Genomic DNA, 23,898 nt, shown 5'->3' with positions numbered 1-23,898 from the left:
TATTAGCCTTTTGTCAAGTTTACTTTTTTTCCTGTCCTCTCCAATTTGCTTTTGAGCCCGTACAGGGTGGTCTTTTTTGTTTGTTTTTTGTTTTTTAAATTTCAGTTACTGTATTTTTTAGTCTTAAAGTTTCCTTTTGGTTCTTTATATCTTTTTTTTTTTTTAAAGATTTTATTTATTTATTTGACAGAGAGAGACACAGCGAGAGAGGGAACACAAGCAGGGGGAGTGGGAGAGGGAGAAGAAGCAGGCTTCCCGCCGAGCAGGGAGCCCGATGCGGGGCTCGATCCCAGGACCCTGGGATCACGACCTGAGCTGAAGGCAGTCGCTTAACCAACTGAGCCACCCAGGCGCCCCTGGTTCTTTATATCTTACGGGTTCTTTGCTGAGACCTCCTATTTTCCATTTGTGTCAGAAATTTGTGTGATTGCTGGCTTGTTGGAGTCTTTCTGGAATAGCTGCTTTAACATCTTCGTCACATAATTCCAACATCTGTCTTATTTTGGCGTTGGTGTCTGTTGATTATCTATTCCCTTGAGAATGGAGATTTTCCTGATTTTTTGCAAGGCAAGTAATTTTGGATTATATTCTGGATATTTTGATGATGATGTATGACACTCTGGATTTTGTTTCAATCCTACAGAGAATGTTGATGTTTTTGTTTTAGTAAGCAAATGACCCTGTTGGGTTAGGCCCCGAATTCCTCACAGCCCCTCGGTGGGCTGTGGTTGTTTTTCCAGTGCTGTTTGGATCCGTGCTACCTCTTCACCTACTCTGGTCAGTCTGAGACCTGGGCAGTGGTCTGTGAGTTTGGTTCTCAAAGTCTTGGGTGGGCTGATTCGGAGCAGATCCATGCACGTGCCACCTGGGGATCCGCCTAGAAGTTCATAAATAACTTCATGGACTCCCGCTCCACGACCTCTCTGATCCTTTCCAGTTTCCTGGGACTCTGATGGGGGAGGGAGGGAATAGTAAGCCTACCACCACTTCAGCGATAGTTCAAATTTTGGTCTTCTTCCTCAGTTGGGCTGCTCTGGTTTACTTCGCAGAATCTGAAAGAGCCGCCATATTTGTCCAAGTATTTGGCTAGGTTTTTATTGCAGCTGCATTCAGGGAGAGAGTCAGGGCTGGTGTCATGAGTGCGTCTGACCCAGAATTGGAACCGCTCACAAGTCAGTCTGAGCCTCACAAGAAAAGAGACAGCCAAATGTTGTTTGCCTTTGGATGTGAGCTAGCAGGAACACACGTCATCACTGAGAGTTGTTTCTGCCTCTGCTTCCAACCTGAATCTGATTGAACCTCTAAATCTGCCCTAGGCAGTTCTGGCTGCCATAACAGAAGGCCATGGATTAGGTGACTTAAACAGAAACTTACTTCTCTTAGTCCTGGAAGACCAACGTGCAGGGTACCATCATGGCTGGGTTCTTGGTGTGGGCCCTCTTGCTGTTGATGTCCTCACTTGGCCTTCCTTGGTGCTCGCACACACAGGGAAATCCCTTGGCTGCTCATCTCATAAGGGCCCTAATCCCATCAGGAGAGCACCACCTTCATGACCTCATTTACCCCAGGCTCCTCCCAAAGCCCTCCCCTCCCCAAGACCATCCCATTTATTAGGGGTTAGGGTTTCAGCATATGAACTCCGGGGGACACAACATGCACTCTGTAACACCATCCATTAATTCACAGGAAATTCAGGGATGGGGAACATGTTGGCGGCCCCCTGGGGGACAGACTGCCAGATCCAGAATGTGGGAGATTTTGCAGGACTCCCATTTCATCCATTAATACATTCTAAGAAAAATTAGAGCAAGAGGGAACCTACAGACTGAAGGGGACTGAGAAACAAATCAGTGAAATGCCATGTACCAATCTTCTTTCAATCCCAACTCCAACAAACCAACTGTTTAAAAACACGCACACACAAAATTGAGTTAATTGGGAAAATGTGAATTGTGGTTGTATATTTGATGATGTTAAGGCATCATTGTTAGTTTCCTAAAGTGTGAGAATTATTATTTTTTTTGAGAGAACAGTGGGAGGAAATGTGTGTGCATGCACAGAGAGATGGGTGGAGGGAAAGAATCTCAAGCAGACTCCACAATGAGCGCAGAGCCTGATGCAGGGCTCAATCCCAGGACCCCGAGATCATGACCTGAGCTGCCAAACCAAGAGTCGGATGATTAACCTCTGTTGAACCACCTGGTGCCCCGATATTCTGTTTAATATTTTTAAAAAGTCCTTATATATAAAGATGTGTATGTACATGTACATATATAATATCTAATACCATATTAGATATTTATAATAATAATAAGTATAATAATGAAGTATATAAAGATGAAATCACAGGGGTAAGGGGTGGGGGTAGAATTGAAATAAAATCGTCAGTGAGTTGATAATTTTTAAAGCCAGGTGATCAGAACATGGGGGTTCACTATGCCAGTCTCTCTTTTTGGATATTTGAAATTTTCTCTAATAAAATAGTAAAAAAAAAAAAAAAAAGATAAAAGAGAGGTTTTGTTGGGTTATGTCTTGACTTTTCATAAATAACAGGAGAGTCTTTTTTGTTTTTTTAGATTACATTTATTTATTTGAGAAAGAGAGAGAGAGAGAGTGAGCTACGGAGTGAGAGAGTAGGAGCGGGGGCAGGGGGGATACAGAGAGAGAAGCAGGTACCCCGCTGAGCAAGGAGCCCGATGTGGGACTCCATCCCAAGACCATAGGATCATGACGTGAGCCGAAGGCAGACACTAACCGACTGAGCCACCCAGGCATCCCAGGAGAGTCCTGTTTTTAAAGAACTTTGTTTCTGTGGACACAGTTTCCCACCTTTTGCATTCATCAACTCAGGAGTGAAGATAAGCAAGAACTAAGATTTCCTCTTAGAGGCTCACATGCTGAGATTTTACCGCTTTGCTTTTTGTCCTGCCTCCCTTGGTTGCGTTCGGCTCCCTCTTCTCCCCTGTGCTCAGATGTCCTTGGCTGGAGGTGGGACGCTGGCTCAGCTGGCTGCACAGCCCTGACCTGGGTCCTCGTTCGGTGAGGATGGAGACTCCTGCCCAGAACCAAGATGGCAGGGTGACCTGGGTGACCTCCATGGACCACTGATTCAGGCTAAGGAGCTCCTGCTCTTGCTTTCAATGTAGCTGTGCCCAGAAGAACCACCACGTCCTAGACTATGTTTTTTCCACCGCTGACGAATTCTTGCCCGTCCCCCTGAACAGCTGCTTGGTTTTGCCAGTGTACCTGTGGTTTTTGTTCACAGAGCCCCTCAGTGCTGCCTTATTCCCAAAGCTCTCTTCGTGTCAGCCAGATTAGATGCTGCATTTCCTCGGTGGCGCCCTCAAGGAGTCAGGCCTGCATCGCATGAGCTGGGGGAGAAGGGGGGTTGCAGTAGGGGGACCCTTCCACCTAGTCTCCAAAGCCCCCTCATCAACGTCTCCTTAAAGACTCCTTCCTTCTGCTTAAATGACCTGCTTCCTTAGGGAAACACCCCTGGTTTGCCAGTGCTGGGCTGGCTCATTGTTGTGTGTGTTTGCACACCATCCTGGGCCTTCTCCAGATAAGTGCCACCGGAAAAGAGTGGCCTGCCCTGAGCTCCCTATAAAGAAATAACTCCTGGGCGCCTGGGTGGCTCAGTTGGTTAAGCGACTGCCTCTGGCTCAGGTCATGATCCTGAAGTCCCGGGATCGAGTCCCGCATCGGGCTCCCTGCTCGGCAGGGAGTCTGCTTCTCCCTCTGACCCTCCTGACCCTCCCCCCTCTCATGCTCTCTCTCTCTCAGTCTCTCTCTCAAATAAATAAGTAAATAAAATCTTTAAAAAAAAAAAAGAAATAACTCCATTCCTCCCCTGTCTCCTTCCCCTGCCTCACTGTCCTTAGTACTGCTTTGTGTTTATTCTGTCTTCCCTGCCACACCGTGACCTCCTGAGATGGTATTGTTGTCAGGTTCACAGCTGTATTTCCAGGGCCAAGTGTGCAGTCTGGCTCAAGCCTTAGCAATGCAGTAAATATATGTGGACTAAATCGCATTTCTCGTGCTTCATCTTCATTGCATATTGACCTGCCTGTCTCCCCACTAGAATGTAAGGTCTTTAAGAATACAGACTGGGTGGGGCACCTGGGTGGCTCAGTTGGTTAAGCAACTGCCTTCAGCTCAGGTCATGATCCTGGAGTCCCGGGATCGAGTCCCGCATCGGACTCCCTGCTCAGCGGGGAGTCTGCTTCTCCCTCTGATCCTCCGCCTCTCATGCTTTCTGTCTCCCATTCTCTCTCTCAGATAAATAAATAAAAAATCTTAAAAAAAAAAAAAAAAGAATACAGACTGGGTTTTTTTTTTTTTTTATCCCTTGTGCCTAGTAGAGTGCTTTATTTAAAGGGAAAAGTCAATAGTAAATGTCTGTTGAATGAGTGGGCCAACCAGCTAATCAGACAAAGGGTTAAAGCAGGAAGACAGGCAGCCAGGATGTATTCCTAACGTATGGATGTCTTGATCCTCTCCCGGGGTCTCAGATGTGTACCCAGAGGGCATATTTAAGCCATACATTGTTCATTAACCCCAGCTCCTACCTTTCTTTCAGATTCTCATCTTCTCTCCATAGTTTCTATGCCAGGCCTGTGCAAGATACTGCAAAGGATGTAGAGAAGGGTCAGATACAGGACTCTGGCATTGTTGAGATTACACTCAAGCAAGGGAGACAAAAATACTCACATCCAAATAATTATAATACCGGGTTGGCTGTTGGGAGTGCTGTGGGAACCAGTGATGGGGGGATTAGTCCTTCTGGGCTCATCAGAGGGAGCTGTTGAAGGAGATGGACCTAGGTGGATGGGTACCATTAAAAATTGGCCCTACAGTTCCATGGGGGGTTTTCAGGCTGAGGGCCCAGGCAGAGGCTGGGGGATATGCAAACTGCAGGGTGTAGATGATCGCTGAGCACTCCCTATACGTATGGCACATTTCTTTTTTTTTTCTTTTTTTTTTTTTAAAGATTTTATTTATTTATTTGAGAGTGAGAGAATGAGAGAGAACGCATGAGAGGGGATAGGGTCAGAGGGCAAAGCAGACTCCCTGCTGAGCAGGGAGCCCGATGCGGGACTTGATCCCGGGACTCCAGGATCATGACCTGAGCCGAAGGCAGTCGCTTAACCAACTGAGCCACCCAGGTGCCCGTATGGCACATTTCTATATGCTTTGCATGTACAATTTCATTTTAGGTTGGTAATATTATTACTCCCCTCCCCTTTTTAAAAGATTTTATTTATTTACTTGAGAGAGAGCGAATGCACACGAGCAGGGAGGAAGGGGAGAGGGAGAAGCAGACTCCTCGCTGAGCAGGGAGCCCAATGCGGGACTCGATCCCAGGACCCTGGGATCATGACCTGAGCTGAAGGCAGATGCTTAACCGACTGAGCCACCCAAGTGTCCCTGGAGATTGTATTTTATACCCAATGAGGAGCAGTTGAACCTGAGCCAGGTGCAGGGTGAGGAGAGGGAAAAGGTCAAACGTGGTTGGAGCCTGAAGAGCTGGGACATGGTGGTCCCTTTAATAGGAATGGAGTCACAGGAAGAGCGAGAGAGGGGAGGCCGTCCATTTCAGACATGCAGGGTGTGAGGTGAGGGGGTATTCAGGCCGCAGTGTCCACAGGGTATCAGGGGAGTGATGTTTATTGCAAGAGTAAAGGTCTGGGAAGCCATCCATGGGAAGGCGGTGGTTGAAGCAGTGGACTTGGATAAAAGGCAGGCGTGGATGTTGGACAGGAGGTGGGCATGTCCAGGAAGCCTTTAGAGGGAGGAGGAAACAAACTGTCATCAGCAATGAATCAGAGTTCTGCCACTGGCACCCAGTGGACTCGAGAAGGGTTTTGAAAATTCAAATCCTCTGAGTCCTTAGAGACTCAGCAGGACTGAGGACTCAGCCTCCTGCGTCTTGCCTGGAGTGGTAAGCCTCTCCCTGCCGGCAGAGACTCAGAAGAGGTGCTAGCTCCAGAACGTGGCCACACATGGGCCACGCTGGCCCAGTGGGCTTGCTGGGAGAGGCCTCGTGGAGCAGCCCCTGAAAGGAAGGCAAAAACCCTCAGCTGGCTGCACCCAGGCTGCCTCTTTGAAGGTCGGGGCTACAAGCATTTTCCCGCACAAAGGGAGTAGTGCTTGGTAATGGGACAGATGATTTGCAGAGGGGCTTGGGGCCCTCCATCCTGGCACAGAGGAAGGCTCTGGGCAGCCCATCTCCCCCAGCTTCGTGGTTTCCAGGGAAACTGGAGCTGGAAAGCAAAGCTCTCCCTGGAGGCCATGAGGTTGGGATGCTCGGTGAGGAAGTGAGCAGTAACTGCTAGGGGATGGGGAGCAGATGGGAAGCAAGGGAGCTGGCGATGAGGAGTTTCTCATTGATGTGTTTGATGAAGAACCCTTTGAGGTGGAAGAGGGGCCGGCTTCACAGACTTTAAATGGATTAAAGGCGACATTTCCTACATCCTGCTAGAGACAGATTGCTTCATTTCCTGTCTTGAACCCGGTCAGTTGCTTTTGGGCAACCGCAGTGGGCCCTGGGTCCTTCTCCTTCAGATGTGGTTGAAGTAAATGCTGCCAGTTGAATTAACCACGGAGCTTAACCTTAACTCCTTCCTCTCTCCCCCCTGGCAGGGAGAGACAGGTTCTCTTTCCTGAGTATTGTGGGCTGGGAAACAGATCCTCAGATCCCTGTGTTTGTTGTGCTAATAATAACTGAGGAGCTTTGGAGTCTGCTGTTGAGCTTTTGAAATCGACTACAGACAATTTTCTCCATTCTTGTTGAGATAAATAATGTTCCTCTTTCTAGTTAACTGAGTAAAGTAATACATTTCTTGGTGACTGGTAAACCTTCCCAAGGACAAAGAAAACATACATTTGGATCGCATTAAGTGTTGCTAGACAACACTGAGACATAACATCCTAATGTAGGAAGCATCTGCTCGGTTTATGAGCTCTCCCATCGAGCAGTTACTCCTTTAGGGTCCCAGGTAGGGTTCCATGGGACCACCGGAGCCCGTAAGACTCTACCCCTGTCCACCCAGAGCCTCCAGGGTTGGTCCGCCATTGTCCCATGCGCTCACCCTGAAGTTTGGCTGAGCCTGGTTGACAGGTGCAGAGACCTTGGAAGAAATATAGTGAAACTTCAGGGGGAGTTGCTCCTCTGGTTAAGCGAGTCTGCCCAATAACTGGAAGTGTTTATGCCTTGGAGGACCATGGTTGACAGGGATCTCTCTGTGATGTGTTGCATCCCGGTTTAATCAGTGTTTACCTTGATTGGCGATAGCACAGGGCCCTTCTTAGGAACGTTAATTTTTAGACGGGGCTGTAATACAGGGTTGCTTTTGGCTCCTTTTAGAACTTTCTGGTCTCTTTTGAAACTATCTTAGGCTGCTCTGCTTTTGGAATTCTTAAGGCAGCTTCTTACAGCTTTTCTGTCTTCTGCCATAGTTGTCTGCTTTTATTTCTTGCCAGCAGTTCGTCTGCGAAAGGCAGGCAGCAAATCCGCTCCCTTCTAATTTGCTGTGGTCTTGGCAATGCGAACGCAAGCCTTGTTGGAATTTACATAGGTGGAGAATCAATAGATCCTGAGGGAGGTGAAGCCTTGAGGGCCCCTCCAGGAGGAAGCTCCGGGCCCTTGAAGGGCATGCACTTTGCCTTTTTCTCTGGCTCGCTGCTGGGTTTGGGGAGTGTTCCTGTAGCCTCTTCTGCCTCTGTTTCTCTGCCCTCCAGTTGGGTGGTGGTGAGGATGTGCTGTTTTACGAGGGGCCGTCGATAAGGAGGAACCCCAGATGTGGGTGAGTGCCAGCATGGGCTTGTGTTATGTGAGCAACTGGCCATCAAAGTGTGGAAGATACTAAAAACAGGTGTTTGTGGGCCAGAGGGCATTTTGTGAGGGAAGAGTAATGGAAAAGGAAAGCAAGTGATCCCTGAAACATTTCTACCAGACAAGACACTTCAAAATTTTTAGTGCAATCTTTCAAACATACTGAAAAGGCAAAGTAGAATTAAATGAACACCTGTGTCCCCAACACCTGTTTTTTTTTTAAAGATTGTATTTATTTATTTGACACAGAGCGAGAGAGCACAAGCAGGGGGAACAGTAGAGGGGGAGGGAGAAGCAGGCTCCCCACGGAGCAGGGAGCCCTACGTGGGGCTCGATCCCAGGACCCTGCGATCATGACCTGAGCCGAAGGCAGCCGCTTAACCGGCTGAGCCACCCAGGCACCCCACCACCTGTTTTTATAAGTAAAGTTTATTGGGACACAGCCATGCTCTCTGTTTATGGATTTTCTATGGCTGCTTTGCATTGCAATGGCAAAAGTTGAGTAGTCCTGACAGAGACAAAGGCAGAATGGTTAGCAAAGTTAAATACTTAGAGGAGCTGGCCCTTTATAGAAAAAGTTGGCCACCTCCTGCTGTAGAATTCTGTTGTACCAATGTAGCACATTGTATCTGTTCTCTTGTGGGTGAACATTTGGGTCATTTCTCATTTTTTTTATTTTACAAACAGTGCTTCAGTAAACATTTTTGTTTTTTCGGGATTCTCCCTGGAGTGTGTAGTTGGAAGCGACATTGCTGGGCTAGAGAGCATGGACACCTTTTTATTGGATATTACTAAATTGGTCTCTGAGGTCGATCTCCCAATTTGCACTCCCACTGGTGGTCCCCGAGACCACCACATCCTTGCCAACAGCCTGGTATTTTAAGACCTTAAGTTTGGCCAGTCTGCTGTGGTCAAAGTGGTGCTTCATTACCGATAACAGTCAACGTTTTTTCCGGTTGTTATGGACCATTTGCCATTCCTCTTGTGGCACTTGCCTGATCGTGTCCTTTGCCCATTTTCCTACTGAGTTGTTCGTCTTTTTCCTCTTGTGTTGTGAGAGATCTTTATATAACCTGGCTACTAGTCCGCTTGATTATATGCGTTAAAGCCAGTCTGTGACTTGGTTTTCAGTCAGTCTGGATTCTTTATTGGAACTGTGTTTTAAGGTATCGTCAGTATTAGTTCATCCTGAAGATGTGTGTGGTCTGTCTGTACACGTCCATGCACACACACATATATGTAATGTATATGTGTGCACATATGTGCATGCGTGCACACAGATGACTTCTTTTCCGTGTGTGAGTTTGTAGGGTTGAAAGGGTGTGAGGCTGAAGAAAAGTAAGTAGATGCCAGCCCTGTCAGCAAGGTCGATTGAGCACAGATCCCCCACCAGGGTGTTCACGTACTTGTGCAGCTGCCCCAGCTTGGACCAATTAGAGCGCCTTTCCGTCGGAGCGAGCTGATTGCTGCTGACACTTTGGCTGCAAACACGTGACCCACAAGGTCCCAGGGAAGCTGAAGGCCGCCACCACGGGAGGCCGAAGGGTTTGGAGGGCTGCCTTGGACAGAAACCAAACGTGATTTGTGGTTTGAGCTTCCCCATTTTGGTTTTGGCTGAAATCAGACCTTGGTTTCATTCTGATCAAGTTGAACCGTCCTCTGGCCCACAGCAATTGAAATAATTAAAACTTATATTTTCAGGCCAGACTACTTTGGGTGACTTTACACTGGTCCATTATCTTTTTTAAAACCAAGAGCACTGGCTTCCTCTGTCCCTCTGTCTCCTCTGACCTTTCAAGTCAAACTTTCTGAGTTAAATAGTTAAAGATATTAAAAAAGAAAAAAACCCAAAAAACCTCTGCAGTCCTTTGGGTTTATGAAGCCCTGTGAAGTCTTTAGCCCTCGCAGCCCTAATCTGTGTGTATCTTAACAATAGCTCAGTGAAGCGTAGGGGGAAGATGTATCACAAATGCCGTCTTGCAGTTGAGGTCCGCCAAGGGACATCACAGCTGACTTGCCCCTGTTACCATCGCAAGCTCCGTGCTGGGCCTGGCACCCCGATCTGGTGCTCTTCCTACCACGTGTCATACAGGTTGGGCTCAGTTCATCCCCAACATCCAGTATGTCCCCTCCTCATCATCGCCAGTATTGCCTTATGCTGGGAGGGCCACGCTCACGGGACCGATGCAGACATAACTGGGGGAACGTGTCTAACACCCCCTGAGCATGTGCTGTGAGTCAGATTTTGCACTGCACGTTTGCTCACATGTCATCTCATTTGATGGACAAATTAATGCTCCAAGCAGGGCTGGCTTCACGGGCCTGTCACCTGCATGGTTATACAGGGCCCAGCTCAGCTTGGAAGGGGCCCTTCTTGAATTTTAAATTTTGAACAGCTGACCCTACATTTTCAGTTTGCACCGGGCCCCACAACTTACACAGCCAGTCGCATCTACAGGCAAAGACACCGAGGCTCAAAGAGGTGAAGTAATTTGCTCAGGATTACAAGCTCATAACTGGCAGAGCTGGGATTGCACTGATTCCTACTTTGCTACTTCATTTATTGAAAATAGAGCTCTGGAATGAGCCTTATTTGAATTGCGCTGCAGGGAACAGGGGAACAAGGTAAATTGTGCTGTGGAAATACTGATCTTCTGTGGAGATTTGCTTGTGTGTTGTTAAGTAGCTTTGCGTTGGCCTCCCACTGGCCAGTTGCTACCCACTTCCTTGAGGGCAGTGACCATACCTGTTACTTGTTTTGGAGGTTCTGGAAGTGCCTAGAACAGGGACCCTCACAGGGGTGCTGTTCAGGCTGACCAAGTAGGCTAATGGGCTTCTTTGATTGCAAAGAAATGGAGACCACTGAGTTCACTGTGGTGAGCCATAAAGATACCTGAGGGATTAAGAGGCTGGTCCATAGTTACAGAACCAGAGGAATCCAACACAGCTCTTGGACCACCAGATCATCCCATCACTCCCTGGGTAGCAGAGGTTCACAGATTCCCTGACTCAGCTCCTCCTTCTGGCTTTGCTTCTCTGTGTGTCTTACGCTACCAACCATTTCACACGTGACTCTCCCAGGAGATTCAGGTTTTGCCTCAGGCCCTTCAGAGGCATCTGGAGGTTAACCATGTGGAGTGAGGCATCACCTTCTGGCCATACTGGTATGGTACAGAGCGCTGCCTGGTGACTTGGGAGGAGGAGCTTTTAGAATGCGACAGGGTAAGTCTTATCCTGTCCCACTCATTGGCTGGCCAGTTTCCCAGGATGGTCTTTGAGTCAGCCATCTTAGAAATGAGCTCACTGCTTCCTGAGCAGGACACGCTCCTGGCAGGAGAAGGTTCTCAGGGTTCCCATGAGCTCACTGCTTCCTGAGCAGGACACACTTCTGGCCGGAGAAAGTTCTCGGGGTTCCCGTGAGCTCACTGCTTCCTGAGCAGGACATACTGTGGCTGGAGAAAGTTCTTGGGGTTCCTGTGAGCTCACTGCTTCTTGAGTAGGACACACTTCTGTCTGGAGAAGGTTCTTGGGGTTCTTATGAGCTCACTGCTTCCTGAGCAGAACACACTGTGTCTGGAGAAGGTTCTCGGGGTTCCCCTGAGCTCACTGCTTCCTGAGCAGGACACACTTCTGGCCGGAGAAAGTTCTTGGGGTTCCCGTGAGCTCACTGCTTCCTGAGCAGGACACACTGTGGCTGGAGAAAGTTCTTGGGGTTCCTGTGAGCTCACTGCTTCTTGAGTAGGACACACTTCTGTCTGGAGAAGGTTCTTGGGGTTCTTATGAGCTCACTGCTTCCTGAGCAGAACACACTGTGGCTGGAGAAGGTTCTCGGGGTTCCCGTGAACTCACTGCTTCCTGAGCAGGACATACTGTGGCTGGAGAAAGTTCTTGGGGTTCCTGTGAGCTCACTGCTTCTTGAGTAGGACATACTTCTGTCTGGAGAAGGTTCTTGGGGTTCTTATGAGCTCACTGCTTCCTGAGCAGAACACACTGTGGCTGGAGAAGGTTCTCGGGGTTCCCCTGAGCTCACTGCTTCCTGAGCAGGACACACTTCTGGCCGGAGAAAGTTCTCGGGGTTCCTGTGAGCTCACTGCTTCCTGAGCAGGACACACTGTGGCTGGAGAAAGTTCTCAGGGTTCCTGTGAGCTCACTGCTTCTTGAGCAGGACACGCTTCTGGCTGGAGAAAGTTCTCGGGGTTCCCGTGAGCTCACTGCTTCCTGAGCAGGACACACTGTGTGGCTAGAGAAGGTTCTCGGGGTTCCCGTGAGCTCACTGCTTCTTGAGCAGGACACGCTTCTGGCTGGAGAAAGTTCTCGGGGTTCCTGTGAGCTCACTTCTTCCTGAGCAGGACACACTGTGGCTGGAAAAGGTTCTCGGGGTTCCCGTGAGCTCCCTGCTTCCTGAGCAGGACACACTCCTGGTTCCGGGAGTTCTACATGGGACTTGCTGGCCTCCCTGGTGACCTGCTCTGTTTTCCCTTCACAGCGGCGAACCCTCTGCTTTGTTCCACCGCCCGCTACCACTGTAAGAATGGCCTCTGCATTGACAAGAGCTTCATTTGCGATGGGCAAAATAACTGTCAAGACAACAGCGACGAGGAGAGCTGTGAAAGCTCTCAAGGTAGGAAGCCTCCAAAGCTTTAAAAAAAAAATTGCATCACCACACCACAGAAACATCGAAAGCAACACCTATACCCCCTCCAGATACAACAGCCATGTTAATGTTTGCACTTTACCTTGCAGCCCCTCTACCCTTGTTTTTACCTCTAACGCACCTACCATTTTGGATTTCGTATTTCTCCCATATGAAGTAGCACGTATATGTTTTCTCTTCAAAACCGTAATTCGCCTCGGCTGGGTTGTGTATGGTCAGGATGCTCTACCATGGTTTTCTAAATTGTTGCATTGTTGGGGCCCACCTGGATTGTTTCCTTCCCTTGCATTACTTCTTCAGGATAAATTCTGCACAGTGGGACATCCGCACAGTTCATGGCTTACACCTCCACATGCAGCTGTTGGAAACAGTTTTTTCTTTTCTTTACAGGGGTACTAGCCTGGTCTGTGCCTGTCAGTGTCACCTTCATATCCCGGGCATTCACTGCTGTTCTATTTTTTCCATTTTTGCTAATTTAGTAGTCATATAGAGTGATAGCTTCCCAAATGCTTTAATTTGCATTTCTCTGATTATGAGCAGAGTCAACATTTTCCCCCGTGTGTTTGTTTACTACTTTGTTCCCTCTTGTGTGAATTTTCTGCTCCTATCAGGACTCTTGATCTCAGAGCAATTTTATGGAATCTGAAGGGATGCAGTTGGGGGGATGGGAAGGTGAGTTTTTTAGGGAGTCCAGAAGGATACAGCGGGGTCGTACCCTCCTCTGTTAAAACTGACCAGGCACTTTTCTTTACTCATTGACTTTTTTTCTGGTAAACACGTATTTTTTCAGTGATTAAAAAAATATATAAAGATTTAAAAATGTATATCCATATTAAGGCATCGTAAAAAATATATATTTCTAATGTTGTAAACTGATATGATCTGTATGCAGTCACTACTCTTTTCACTTAATATCCTATTGCTGTGATTCACCCACATTATTGTTTGTTGGTAGAGTTCATTTGTTTGGACTGTTATTTGGTATTCTTCTGTGTGTGTACCACAGTTTATAGATTGAATAAAATTATAAACCAGAAAAGCAAGAGGAAGGGGGCTAATTGTTTAGCTCATATGTTGGGAGGCAGGATGGATGGAATAAGCTCCGTGAAATTACAAGTAGGTCCTTTTCAAAGTCCTAGCCTTTATTTTTGCTGATGTTTATTATGTTATTAAAAATAAATAAATGAATGAATGAACGGGTCTTACGTAGGCCACTGGTGAGGGTAGGTCACACATCAGAGATTATGACCAGTCCAAGTCTATATGCCTGAGGTCCATAGACAAGAAAAGATAAAATGTTTATCAACATAGATTTTGCCAAAACTTGTGCAGAGAACAGCTCTGGGAGGTGAATCTTGGGTAGAATTAACTTCTGATTGTCCTCGTCTGGAAAATCCTCTCCTTGAGTTTTCCCTTTACTAGTGATTCTCAAAGTATCATCCCGAGACCAGTATCACCAGCATCATGTAGGAACTCTTTGGAAACACAGAGCTCAGGCTGCATCCCAGACGAACAGAATCAACCCAGGAAGTAAACCCAGCAGTCTGTGTTTTAACGAGTCTTCCAAGTGGTTCAAATACATGGTAATTCTGAGAACCACTGTTTTATACTAACTTTAGAGAGGTTTCTAGTCCTGTAATTTGCCTGGGAATTTCTTCTCTTTCGTTCTTTTTTTTTTGCTTTTTTAGAGAGCATGCACAAGTGAGCAGGTGTGGGGGTAGAGGGAGTGGGTGAGAGAGAATCTCAAGCAGGCTCCACACTCAGTGTGGAACCTGATGCAGGACCTGATCTCACGACCCTGAGACCATGACCTGAGCCAAAATCAAGAGTCAGATGCTTAACTGACTGAGCCACCCAGGAGCCGCTTTCTTTTTTTTAAGAGAGAGATGAGAATTCACAAGTGGGGAGGGGCAGAGGGAGAAGGAGAGAGGGAGTCCCAAGCAGGCTCCATGCTCAGCACAAAGTCTAATGCAGGGCTCGATCTCACCACCCTGATGTCATGGCCTGAGCTGAAACCAAGAGTCAGACCCTCAACCAGCTGAGCCACCCAGGCACCCCTTGCCTGGGAATTTCTAAACTGCTGATCGAATAGTAAGGTGCTTCTAGCCTTCACACAACGTCAAATTTTTATAAACCAAAACATATGCCAGTCTGTCTCCTATGGCATCTGCCATCAGCTGTGATGGATATCAAGTAGGGAAGAACAATCACTAAGTCAAGGAAGTATGAGCATAGATAGGAGGGCTGGAGGAACATTTTCTGTAAATACTATTTCTTACATAGTTTACTATGTGTTCATGTATCTTAGACTCACCAATGGTGCCGTGAGATGTTCAGCAAACGACCCCTAAGTCTAAAACTTGGTTTTGGCAGCATCCCCCTACCCTCCACATGCTTGTCCCTGCATTTTGCTGAAGCAGATTTTTTGCTCACTCTTAAGAACCATCTCTCTGATGGCTGGTTGAAATTTGTATTTCTAAGTCCAGCTCCTTTCTCTCTCTCTCTGCATTGTATTCTTGTATTATAAACACGAGGTGTAGAGTAAGTCAGAGGTGGACACATGCACACGAAGCCCAGCTCTTGGCAAATACATGATGTGAAGCTTCCCTTAGAATCTCAGCTTTGTGCCTTCTGTACCCAAATGACAGCCCTGTGGAAAGTGAGCTCTCAGAAAACAAGTCCCGTCGGGACGTGGGAGACAGCTGTCTGGTGCCTTTTAGTAAGACAGCCTCCGAGCAAGGGTGCCCGTTGTGGAGAGGCACTGATGCTAATTACCAAAGAACAGGAAGCGTGCCTTTTCCCCCCCTCGAATCCCACAGATCCTACCTAGTAGCATGGAGCCCAGCACAGAGTGGATTCAGTAAGTGCTGTATACTAGAAAAGATGTCTTTGTAGGGTGTTATGTTATGAAGCTGTGTTTATTTATTGATTTTTTGAGAAAGAGAGGGGGAGCAAGCGAGTGTGCGAGCGTGAGCAGGGGGGAGGGGCAGAGGGAGAGGGAGAGAGAATCTCAAGCTGACTCCACGCTTAGTGCAGAGCCCGACATGGGGCTGGATCTCCCTACTCTGAGATCGTGACCTGAGCTGAAATCAAGAGTCAGGCGCTTAACCCCCTGAGCCAGCCAGGAGCCCCAGGAAGCTGTGTTTAATTTGTCGTATTACAGTGTATATGTGTTTAAGCTTTGCAAGTTCAAGTATGCACAATCTATTAATAAGTATTTTACTGTTGTTTAAATAGAGTAGATGATTCTGTCATTCCCTCAATGGGAATATGCCCCACAGTGAGCATGAGATGAGAATCTGGACCTGCTGGCCCCTTGGCCGGTCTACAGCTGCATTCCTCCTAGGATGTGAGCATCCTCCTGCTCTCCGTGTGATTCTAGTACCAAAGGCTATGCTTTTCTCTATCATGTAGCTTCTAAATGTGAACTGGCTCCTAATTTTGGTGCTTGAACAAAGGAATACCATTGTACCAGTGCTGGGCGCAAACCTGACTCGTACTGGGCTTTTGAGAGACTGAGCTTCATGCAGTGTCTTCCTGAAGAATTTCAGAGGCATGTTGACTAGACAAAATATGGTCTTATACAGCACAGGGTTTGGCCCATTGGTCATCCTATTAACAGCGAACATTGATCTAGTCTTAGTATGCACCAAACACGGTGCTGAGCACCTTCTGCACATGAGCTCATTTAGTCAGAAAATATCCTATCTGCTTCTGCTGGGCTCCCAGCCCTTGAAAAATGCGTCTTTGCTTTCGATTGATGTGGGAAAAGAAAATTATATTTTATAATGTTTATTTGGATGGAGTGGAGAGAACTGGCCCAAAGACAGGAAATAGGGTGCTTGAAATACTTTTCTTCTGACTTGATGAGGGTATGAAAAAGCAGCGTCTCCACTTTAAAGACACCAGCTGTGTGCGCCTCTCCTCCCCTTCTTGCTCATCCCGATTTAGTCCCCTTCTTTATCCTTGGCCTTTAAAACTAACACAGACTGTCAGGACTTGGAAGTGGGAGTGGACCGTGAAAGTGCAACCATTCATTACCATACCTTTCTGTTCCATTCGGGATGTAACAGAGACCAAAGAACACTGTGGTGCAATGGATTTTTAATTGGGGATTCATTGATTGGAAACACAGCCTATTTACCAGGCAATTCCAAAAGCAGCCTTGCATGTGGCTTTTCTCTTTCTTAGGAGCACATCTGGGAGTCAGCAGGTACTGCCGGGAAGATGTAGGGTGTGGCCAGCACTCAGGTAGCTTCAGATATGTTGGATTCAATCCTAACTAAACAGATTGATTCTTTTCAACTTTGGATAAATGACCGAATGGGGTAGGCATCCTGCAATGATCCTTACCCCCTGGGTGAAGTTCACACCCTGGTATAATCCCATCCTTTGAATGTGATCAAGACCTTATGACTGGCATGATTTGTTTTTTTTTTTTTTAATTGTGAAAAAATACACATAATGTAAATTTACCACCTTAACCATTAAGCGTGTAGTTCCATGGTGTTGAGTATATTCACATTGTTGTGCAACCTATCTCCAGAACTTTTTCATCTTGCAGAACTGAAACTCTGTCCCCATTAAACAGCTCCCTGTCCTCCACTCCAACCCCTGACAACCACATTTCAACTTTCTGTTTCTGTGAATTTGACTCTATGACAACGCATGCAAGTGGAACCGTACAGTATTTGTCATTCTGTGACTGCTTAGTTCACTTAGCGGAATGTCCTCAAGGTTCATGCATGCTGTAGCGTGTGTCAGGATTTCCTTCCTTTTTAATTAAGGCTGAATAATACTCCATCGTATGTCTGTACCACATTTTGTTTATTCATTCACCCGCTGATGGACATTTGAGTTGCTTCCACCTTTTGGCTGCTGTGAACATGGGTGTAGAGATGGCGACTCAATTTGAGTAAAGAAAGTACAGCACAGTTGATTGCCACTTCCAAGATTGGATTAGAAAAGATTTTGGCGTCTGTTTTGCTTGCTCTCTCCTGCTTATGCGGACGGAAGCCGGCTGCCATCTTGCGAGCTGCCTCGTGGAGGGGCTCCCGTGGCAAGGAACTGGGTAGGGCTCTGATCCAAAGCCAGCGAGGACCTGAGTCCTGTCAGAGGCCGCCTGATGGAGCTTGGAAGTGGCTCCTCCAACTAGCCCAGGCTTGAGCTGTCTGTGGCCCAGACACGCACTTTGACTGTAAACTTGTAAGAGGTCTTGAGGCAGAGCTAAGCCACTCCTGGGATTTGGACCCACGGAAACTGGCAGAAAATACACGTTGGGTTTTCTAAGCCTATACATTTTGGAGTAATTTGTTATATAATAACGAATAACTAATAAAATGAATACCTCTTAAGTGGGTCCCAGTTCTGATTGCTGTCATCACAGAGAGAGCTTCTGAAGACTCAGGTGACGGTGAGAGGGTCGGGCCTGGGAAAGGACATGAGGCACATAGGCGATGCATACATACATGAGTAGCCATCACTCTGTGCACTAAGTAAATGGCAGATGCCAGTTTGAGCATCGTACCTGTATGTTCCTATCCAGTCCCACAAAATTCCCATGAGAGAAGGTCCTCACCCAGAAAATGACTCCCATTTCTAGATGAAGAGCTCGAGGAGCACACGGGTTGTTCGTGGTTCTCTTTTGTCCATGTAGCGAGTAAATGGTGAAGCCAGGATGGCAACAAACGAACATTCTTCATGCCACCTTGTGACACTGCCATCTGGTTATCACTCACCCGGGACCAGGAGCTCCAGGTGGTCTGTGCACACCCGGCCCTTGGTCCTGTGAGCTCGAGGGGAAGGCTGCATATGAAGGCTAGTGCGTTTCCCCTCTTTTTGTACTCAGGTTTTCCTTTCAGTAGGAAAGACTAATGATGCCTGTCCACCTTCCCACTCCATGAGAAATGCTGGAGAGTTAAGCATTTCTAAAAAAGCCACCAATGCCAAGATAGTTAATTGAGTATTTTGGCAATTGGGTTGCGGTTTCTTTATCTTGCGTGCTGTATCCTGGTGATAATGCTCAAGGAGAATTTGGAAAGCTGGTCGTGAGGTTTGGCACCTCCCCAGAAGCTAACAGTGACAGCTTTGTCCTGTTTCTTCTATAGAAGTGTGTATGTGTGTGTGTGTGTGTGTGAAAGAGAGAGAGAGATTGAAGGAGGGAGGGACAGAGAGAGAGCGAGAGAGAGCCAACAAGCAGTCCATACTGGTGTTTTGTCAGTGGGCAGGTCATGGGGTGCCTCTATGTGCCAGGGCTTAGGCTGCATACACAGGATACAGTAATGGCCTTGGCCTCTCTTGAATTTTGTCCTCCCAAATTCATATGTTGAAGTTCTAACCGCGCCCCCCCCCCCCATGTCTCAGGATGTGACCTTATTTGGAAATAGGGTCATTGCAGATGTAATTAGTTAAGATGAGGTCCTACTGGAGTCAGGTGGGCCTCTAGTCCAGTCTGAGTAGTGCCCTTATAAAAAAGGACACATTTGGACACAGACACGCCACGTGAACACGAAGGCAGAAATTGGGGGTGATATGTCTATGAGCCAAAGGGCTTCAGAGATTCCCAGCAAGCTAGCCGCAGTTAGGGGAGAGGCATAGAGAAGATCCTCCAGCCCTCGGAAGGAGCCAGCCCCGCCACCATCCAGCCTCCAGAACGGCGAGACCGTAAATTTCTATTGTCTAAGCCATCTGGGGTGTGGTGCTCTGTTCACAGCAGCCCTAGCAAACTCCTGCAGCCCCCAGGAAGCCACACTCAGGCAGGGCACAGCTATACGCCGAGTGTTGCAGTAGAAATAGGAACAAGGGGGCATGAAGTGCTGGAGAGTGACCAGAGCACCAGGGCCGAGAGAGAAGTGAAAGCCTGTGGCGTGTGAAGGGGATGGTAGTCGAGAATGAGTCCTCGGCAGAGGTGGGGGGGCGGTTGCCACTCTGCCTGCTCTTTGGGGTTGCAGAGCCGCGCTTGGTTCAGAGGACGTCTCCCAGCTTATATTTCAAGAAGCTCATTTCCTGGACTTGGTGGAAGGCAGGCCTCATTACCCCAGTCTCCACAGCAGTGCTGGAACTGGAGTCCGAGTCAGCACCCCTGCAAGTGTCTGACTGAGACCATCAGCACCTCTGTTTCTAGGACCTGAGGACAGTTGCACTTGTATCTTTCCCCGGCCTGTCCCGATGCCCCAGCCAACCTAAATTCACCAGCCACTGCCTGTGGGTGAGAGCTGGAGCCCAGGCTTCCAATGAATAAATATCTAGCCCCAGGAAGGAGGAATTAGGGATGGTGATTGCCGCTTGCCCTACCCTCTCAAACACCGCAAAGAATGCAGGAGAGCCGAGGGAATGCAGCAAGATAAAACCAAGTGACTCAACAGCCAAAGATCATTTCTAGAGAAATCGTGGAGGGCATGAGATGGGAGAATACTAGTTGTTATTGTACTTTTTCAAGTGTGAATGGAAAAGACCTTTCTATATTTAAAAAAATAGTAGTCTGCATTTAGGGGATCCAACCCAAAATGTCGCAACCTCCAATTTGATGGGTAGTCAGTATTGACTACAAAGCTTTGGCCACCAAGGGATGCCAAGAGCTATGCTAGACGGGCCCTAGGAAAGAACCATCACCGCAAAAAAACTCATTTGGCTTTGCTTAGAATAAAGCTGCTGGAGGTATTATTAATGGCAGGATTGTGGGAGCCTTTTTCCCCCTTTTAATTTGAGAGTTTGAGAGCCCAGCTAGGCTGGGAAAGGCAGAGATGCTGAGTTTGTTGGAAGGAACAGGAGGAGGATGGGAGACGTCTATTGCCATCTCTCTGTACCTGTGGGGTTTTCTTCTTCATAATTGAGTGTTTGCATCACGAAAGCTTCCTTTCCTTGAACTGAACTGTCCCTCATTGAGAAGCAAGTCGGAATGATTCTCCTCTCGAGACTGTAATTGCTTCCTGATCTCGCAGCCCCCCTGGTAATCTTCAGAGCTATTTCTTTAAGCTCCCCCATTCATTGCTTGCACACATCCCCCTTCTTTTGGCTCTTCTGGCTTCCGCCTCCATCTGTCCATCTGTCCCCCCCTCTCCTTGGCATGTGGGGACGTCCAGTCTGGACACCTGAGACAGCGAACCCCATGTGGGGCTTACTGCCTCTCTGCAAGTCTGCTTTGCAAGTTTTTGGAGCTGCTGCTTGATTATGCAGAGGACATCTGTCTGTCCCATCTGTGGACAGCTTGTGGCCCTCAGTTCCCCATATCCCCCCCCTTCCCCAGCACCCTATTACTTTCCTAACTCTTCTTGATACTCATTCGCACAAACTATTCGCAGAGTGCCTCCTGTTGCCTGGCCCCCACCCAGGTTCTGGAAGAAACACACAGCTAGATCAGATTAAAATTGCTCCCAGTCTGCAGGGGAGAAACAAAGCCCTGTAGATAATTACCCGAGAGTGTGATAAATGCTATAGAAGAGGACTGAGTAGCTCGCCGTGGGAGACATGAGGGCATGACTGGGACAGTGAGGAATGACAGTTTCCCTAGGCTAGTATGGCAGGACTTCAGAGAAGAGAAGTCTCTGCCCAGTCTTTAAGGATAAATAAAAATGGACGCAGAAACAAGCAGGAGGTTGGGCATCCAGCCAGAGGGGGTAGGGCAGGAACAAAGTGTGCATATGTGTGTGGGGGGGGTGGGGGTGCGTGGTGGGGCGGGAAGCTGTCAGGGTGGATTGGAACCGGCCCGTGGAGACCCGCTCCCTGCATGCTTCCCTTGGAAGGTAGAGTCAGAGGAAGACAATTAGGGGAAATGAGATGCTCAACCCTGATAAGGGATTTCATAGGAGGGGCTGATTATCATTGCATACAATGAGAATTCTGATTCTCTGTGGCTCTTCTTGGGCTCTGCTATCCCACCAAGCAGAAGTCTAACTGAGATTTGGGGAAACTATAAATAATAGATTCTGTGAATTCCCCAGGATGAGGATTGTTTGGGAGGGTTGATGACCATAGGCTGGATATTCCCCATCCCCTACCCTTGACTAATAGCTTGAGTGTCCTTCTCAGGTTATGCAGTCCTGTGATTATCTTTCTTTTTTGGCCCCAATGTGGTTATCTGAGAACTCTGGCCTGTGAAAAGTGGAAATGTGCCCTGATGTTGTAAGTATCTTGTCACATTCTCCCAGATGCTCCTGGAGGACCTCTTTCTCATTTTCTCCTTGTTGCTGTATGGAAACTCGGCAGGTTATCAGGCTGGTTAATCTATGGTTCTGGAATGCCACAAAATGACACAGAGCCATGTTCTCCTTCCGTGAGTTTTCTTCCTTGAGACCTTGTCCCTTCTGTAATCACGTGAGCTGCTCAAATTTGTACTGGTAATCAGCTTTTATTGAAGGTCTTCAGCAGGGAGCACTCTGCTAGGTGCTGTGAGAAGTCAAGAGAATTCCTAGGAGCTGCTCTGTTCTCCAGTAGCTTAACTTTCAGTTGAGAGAGAACCCAGGAATGCACAACCACCCCTTTGACCAACACTACCAACTTGAAGAATGTTGCATTAACCCTTGCATTTGAGAGTATGAATTAATGTGCTCTGTATTCTGGATACCAACACATATTAGATATGTTGTATTAGCTGCCCTAACCTGAGCTCCTTCCCGACTGTGTACTCCACTCACGACCTTTGGAAGGACCAGCCCTCCATGCTCCAAGACTGTTCCTAACCACCTAAGCCACTGTGGACCCAATGAAGCATGGACACATGACTCAAGGCCAGTCTGTTCATGGGCTGGCCAGCAGCAAATCAGAATGTCTCCCTTAAACTCAGATGCCCAGGGCTGAGTCCGCCTTAAGAGGCTGAGCAAGCATGGAAGGACAGGGCACGGCCACATGGAAGCCACAGCTGGGAAGGTCAGAATTCAGAGTAGGGGTGCACGTCTGCCTGGAGGACCTGCCTAAGAGGCCACAGGTGGCAGCCCTCCAGATAGAGAAAGAGATAGTGTTGGCTTTATTCTGTATGGCCCCCCAATTCTCTGCCCTGGTTCCCATGAGGCCCAAGGCCTCTGTCTCCCAGAGTAAACCTTCCCTTCCACATGAGCTGACTCAAGTGGACTGCAGGTGATAATCAGCATCAGCCATTCCTTGAGTCATGGAAGGCATATGTTTTGTATTCAGACAAGCAGCAGGGAACAGGAAGATGGGAGAGGCACAGAAAAGAGGGAAACATGCAAATTCCTTGGGGTCCTTTAGAATTCACATCAAGTGTTTCTTCCCTGATTTTTTCCAACATGAGGTTCTTAGTTTGGAAGACTGGTGGTGGTCCGGGAACTCCGTATTAGTTAGGAGATTGGCTAAGTACAGTGGCTAAAATAAGGTAGAGGTGATATTTTCAATAAGTTCCTTAAATAAGATGAAATCTCTCACATATTACACCCCAGAGATGAGCGGTCTGGGCCAACAGGGCGCTCGGACCTCCTCAGCGCTCCCAAAGCTGCTCCAATGGCCATGAATCCCAGACATTGGAAAGAAGGAGAAAACCAGGACGGGCCACTTCATCTTTATTCATAATCCAGTGACCTCAGCATAGTCACCTGCCCACAGCTAGCTGCACGAGAGGCTGGGGCATGTATTCTTTATCATTGTGGGTACTCATCTGCCCAGCTAAAACTCAGGAGTAAATGTTCTGAGAGGCAGAAGAGGAGATAATGGGTGCATGTTGGGGGAATAATGAGCCCATGTCTGCCACACACTTTTGCAAACTGAGCCAGGAGATCGAGGCTGCTTTATGCCAGTAGCCTACCCTGGGCAGTGGTTTTTTGCCTTGGCCACCACGAGACCCCAGACTCGTGTGAGTGGCATTAGTCACGCAGCCCAAAAGAGGACGCTCAGCGTGCGCTTTGCTTCCTGGGCCTCTCCACCAAACAAGCCTGAGTATTCTGGGGCAGCCCCTCGCCATCCCAGGTGCCTAATTGGAGAGGCACTTGACATGTTTGTTTCTTCTTTCATGGACTCATTTATTGTAAACCTGTTGTGTGATTCTTTGAGAGCCAAGCTTTTACCTTGATCTCGGAGTTTGATCAAGGCGATAGTTATTCTTCAAATGACAGGAACCTGACTTGTCATTTGCTTTTTTTGCAGAAGCCAGTGGGCCTCAGATCTGGCTCACTCTGCATCTGAAGGAAATCTCCAAGGACAGATGTTTTGTCCTCACTAGCTGATTTGTTAGGCAGCCTTTCCCGTGTGGCTCAGAACGTTTTATTTATTCATTTTTCCGACTGTTTTGGTCTACCAGTGCCTGCCTGCTTCCCTTCTGGAAATAGGCTGCGTGTATGGGGAAGTGACCGCATGATTGCTCCCTCCCCACCTCACACATCTCCATGCTATCCACAGTGAATTACTTCTCTCTCTTTCTCCCAACCACAGTGTGGCCATTTTAAAGTATGTCCACAAATTCCTT

At 47.8% G+C, this 23,898-nt stretch overlaps 1 protein-coding gene across 5 annotated transcripts in view; it reads left to right on the top strand.

Moving 5' to 3' along the window:
* Nucleotides 1-23,898, top strand: part of LDLRAD3 (low density lipoprotein receptor class A domain containing 3) — a 224,008-nt gene that overhangs the window by 109,468 nt on the left and 90,642 nt on the right. For all 5 annotated transcript variants that reach the window (XM_045893892.3, XM_045893894.3, XM_064576631.1 and 2 more), the window contains one exon: nucleotides 12,321-12,455. In XM_045893892.3, coding sequence (XP_045749848.1) covers nucleotides 12,321-12,455 — 135 coding nt within the window. The remainder of the gene's footprint in view (nucleotides 1-12,320; nucleotides 12,456-23,898) is intronic.

Source organism: Mirounga angustirostris, unplaced genomic scaffold, assembly GCF_029215605.1.
Source record: "Mirounga angustirostris isolate CCGP_5_RB_7025 unplaced genomic scaffold, mMirAng1.0.hap1 SCAF_13, whole genome shotgun sequence".
Lineage (NCBI taxonomy): Eukaryota > Metazoa > Chordata > Mammalia > Carnivora > Phocidae > Mirounga > Mirounga angustirostris.
The sequence above is the reverse complement of the archived record's forward strand: the minus strand, read 5'-3'. Positions and strand labels throughout refer to the sequence as shown.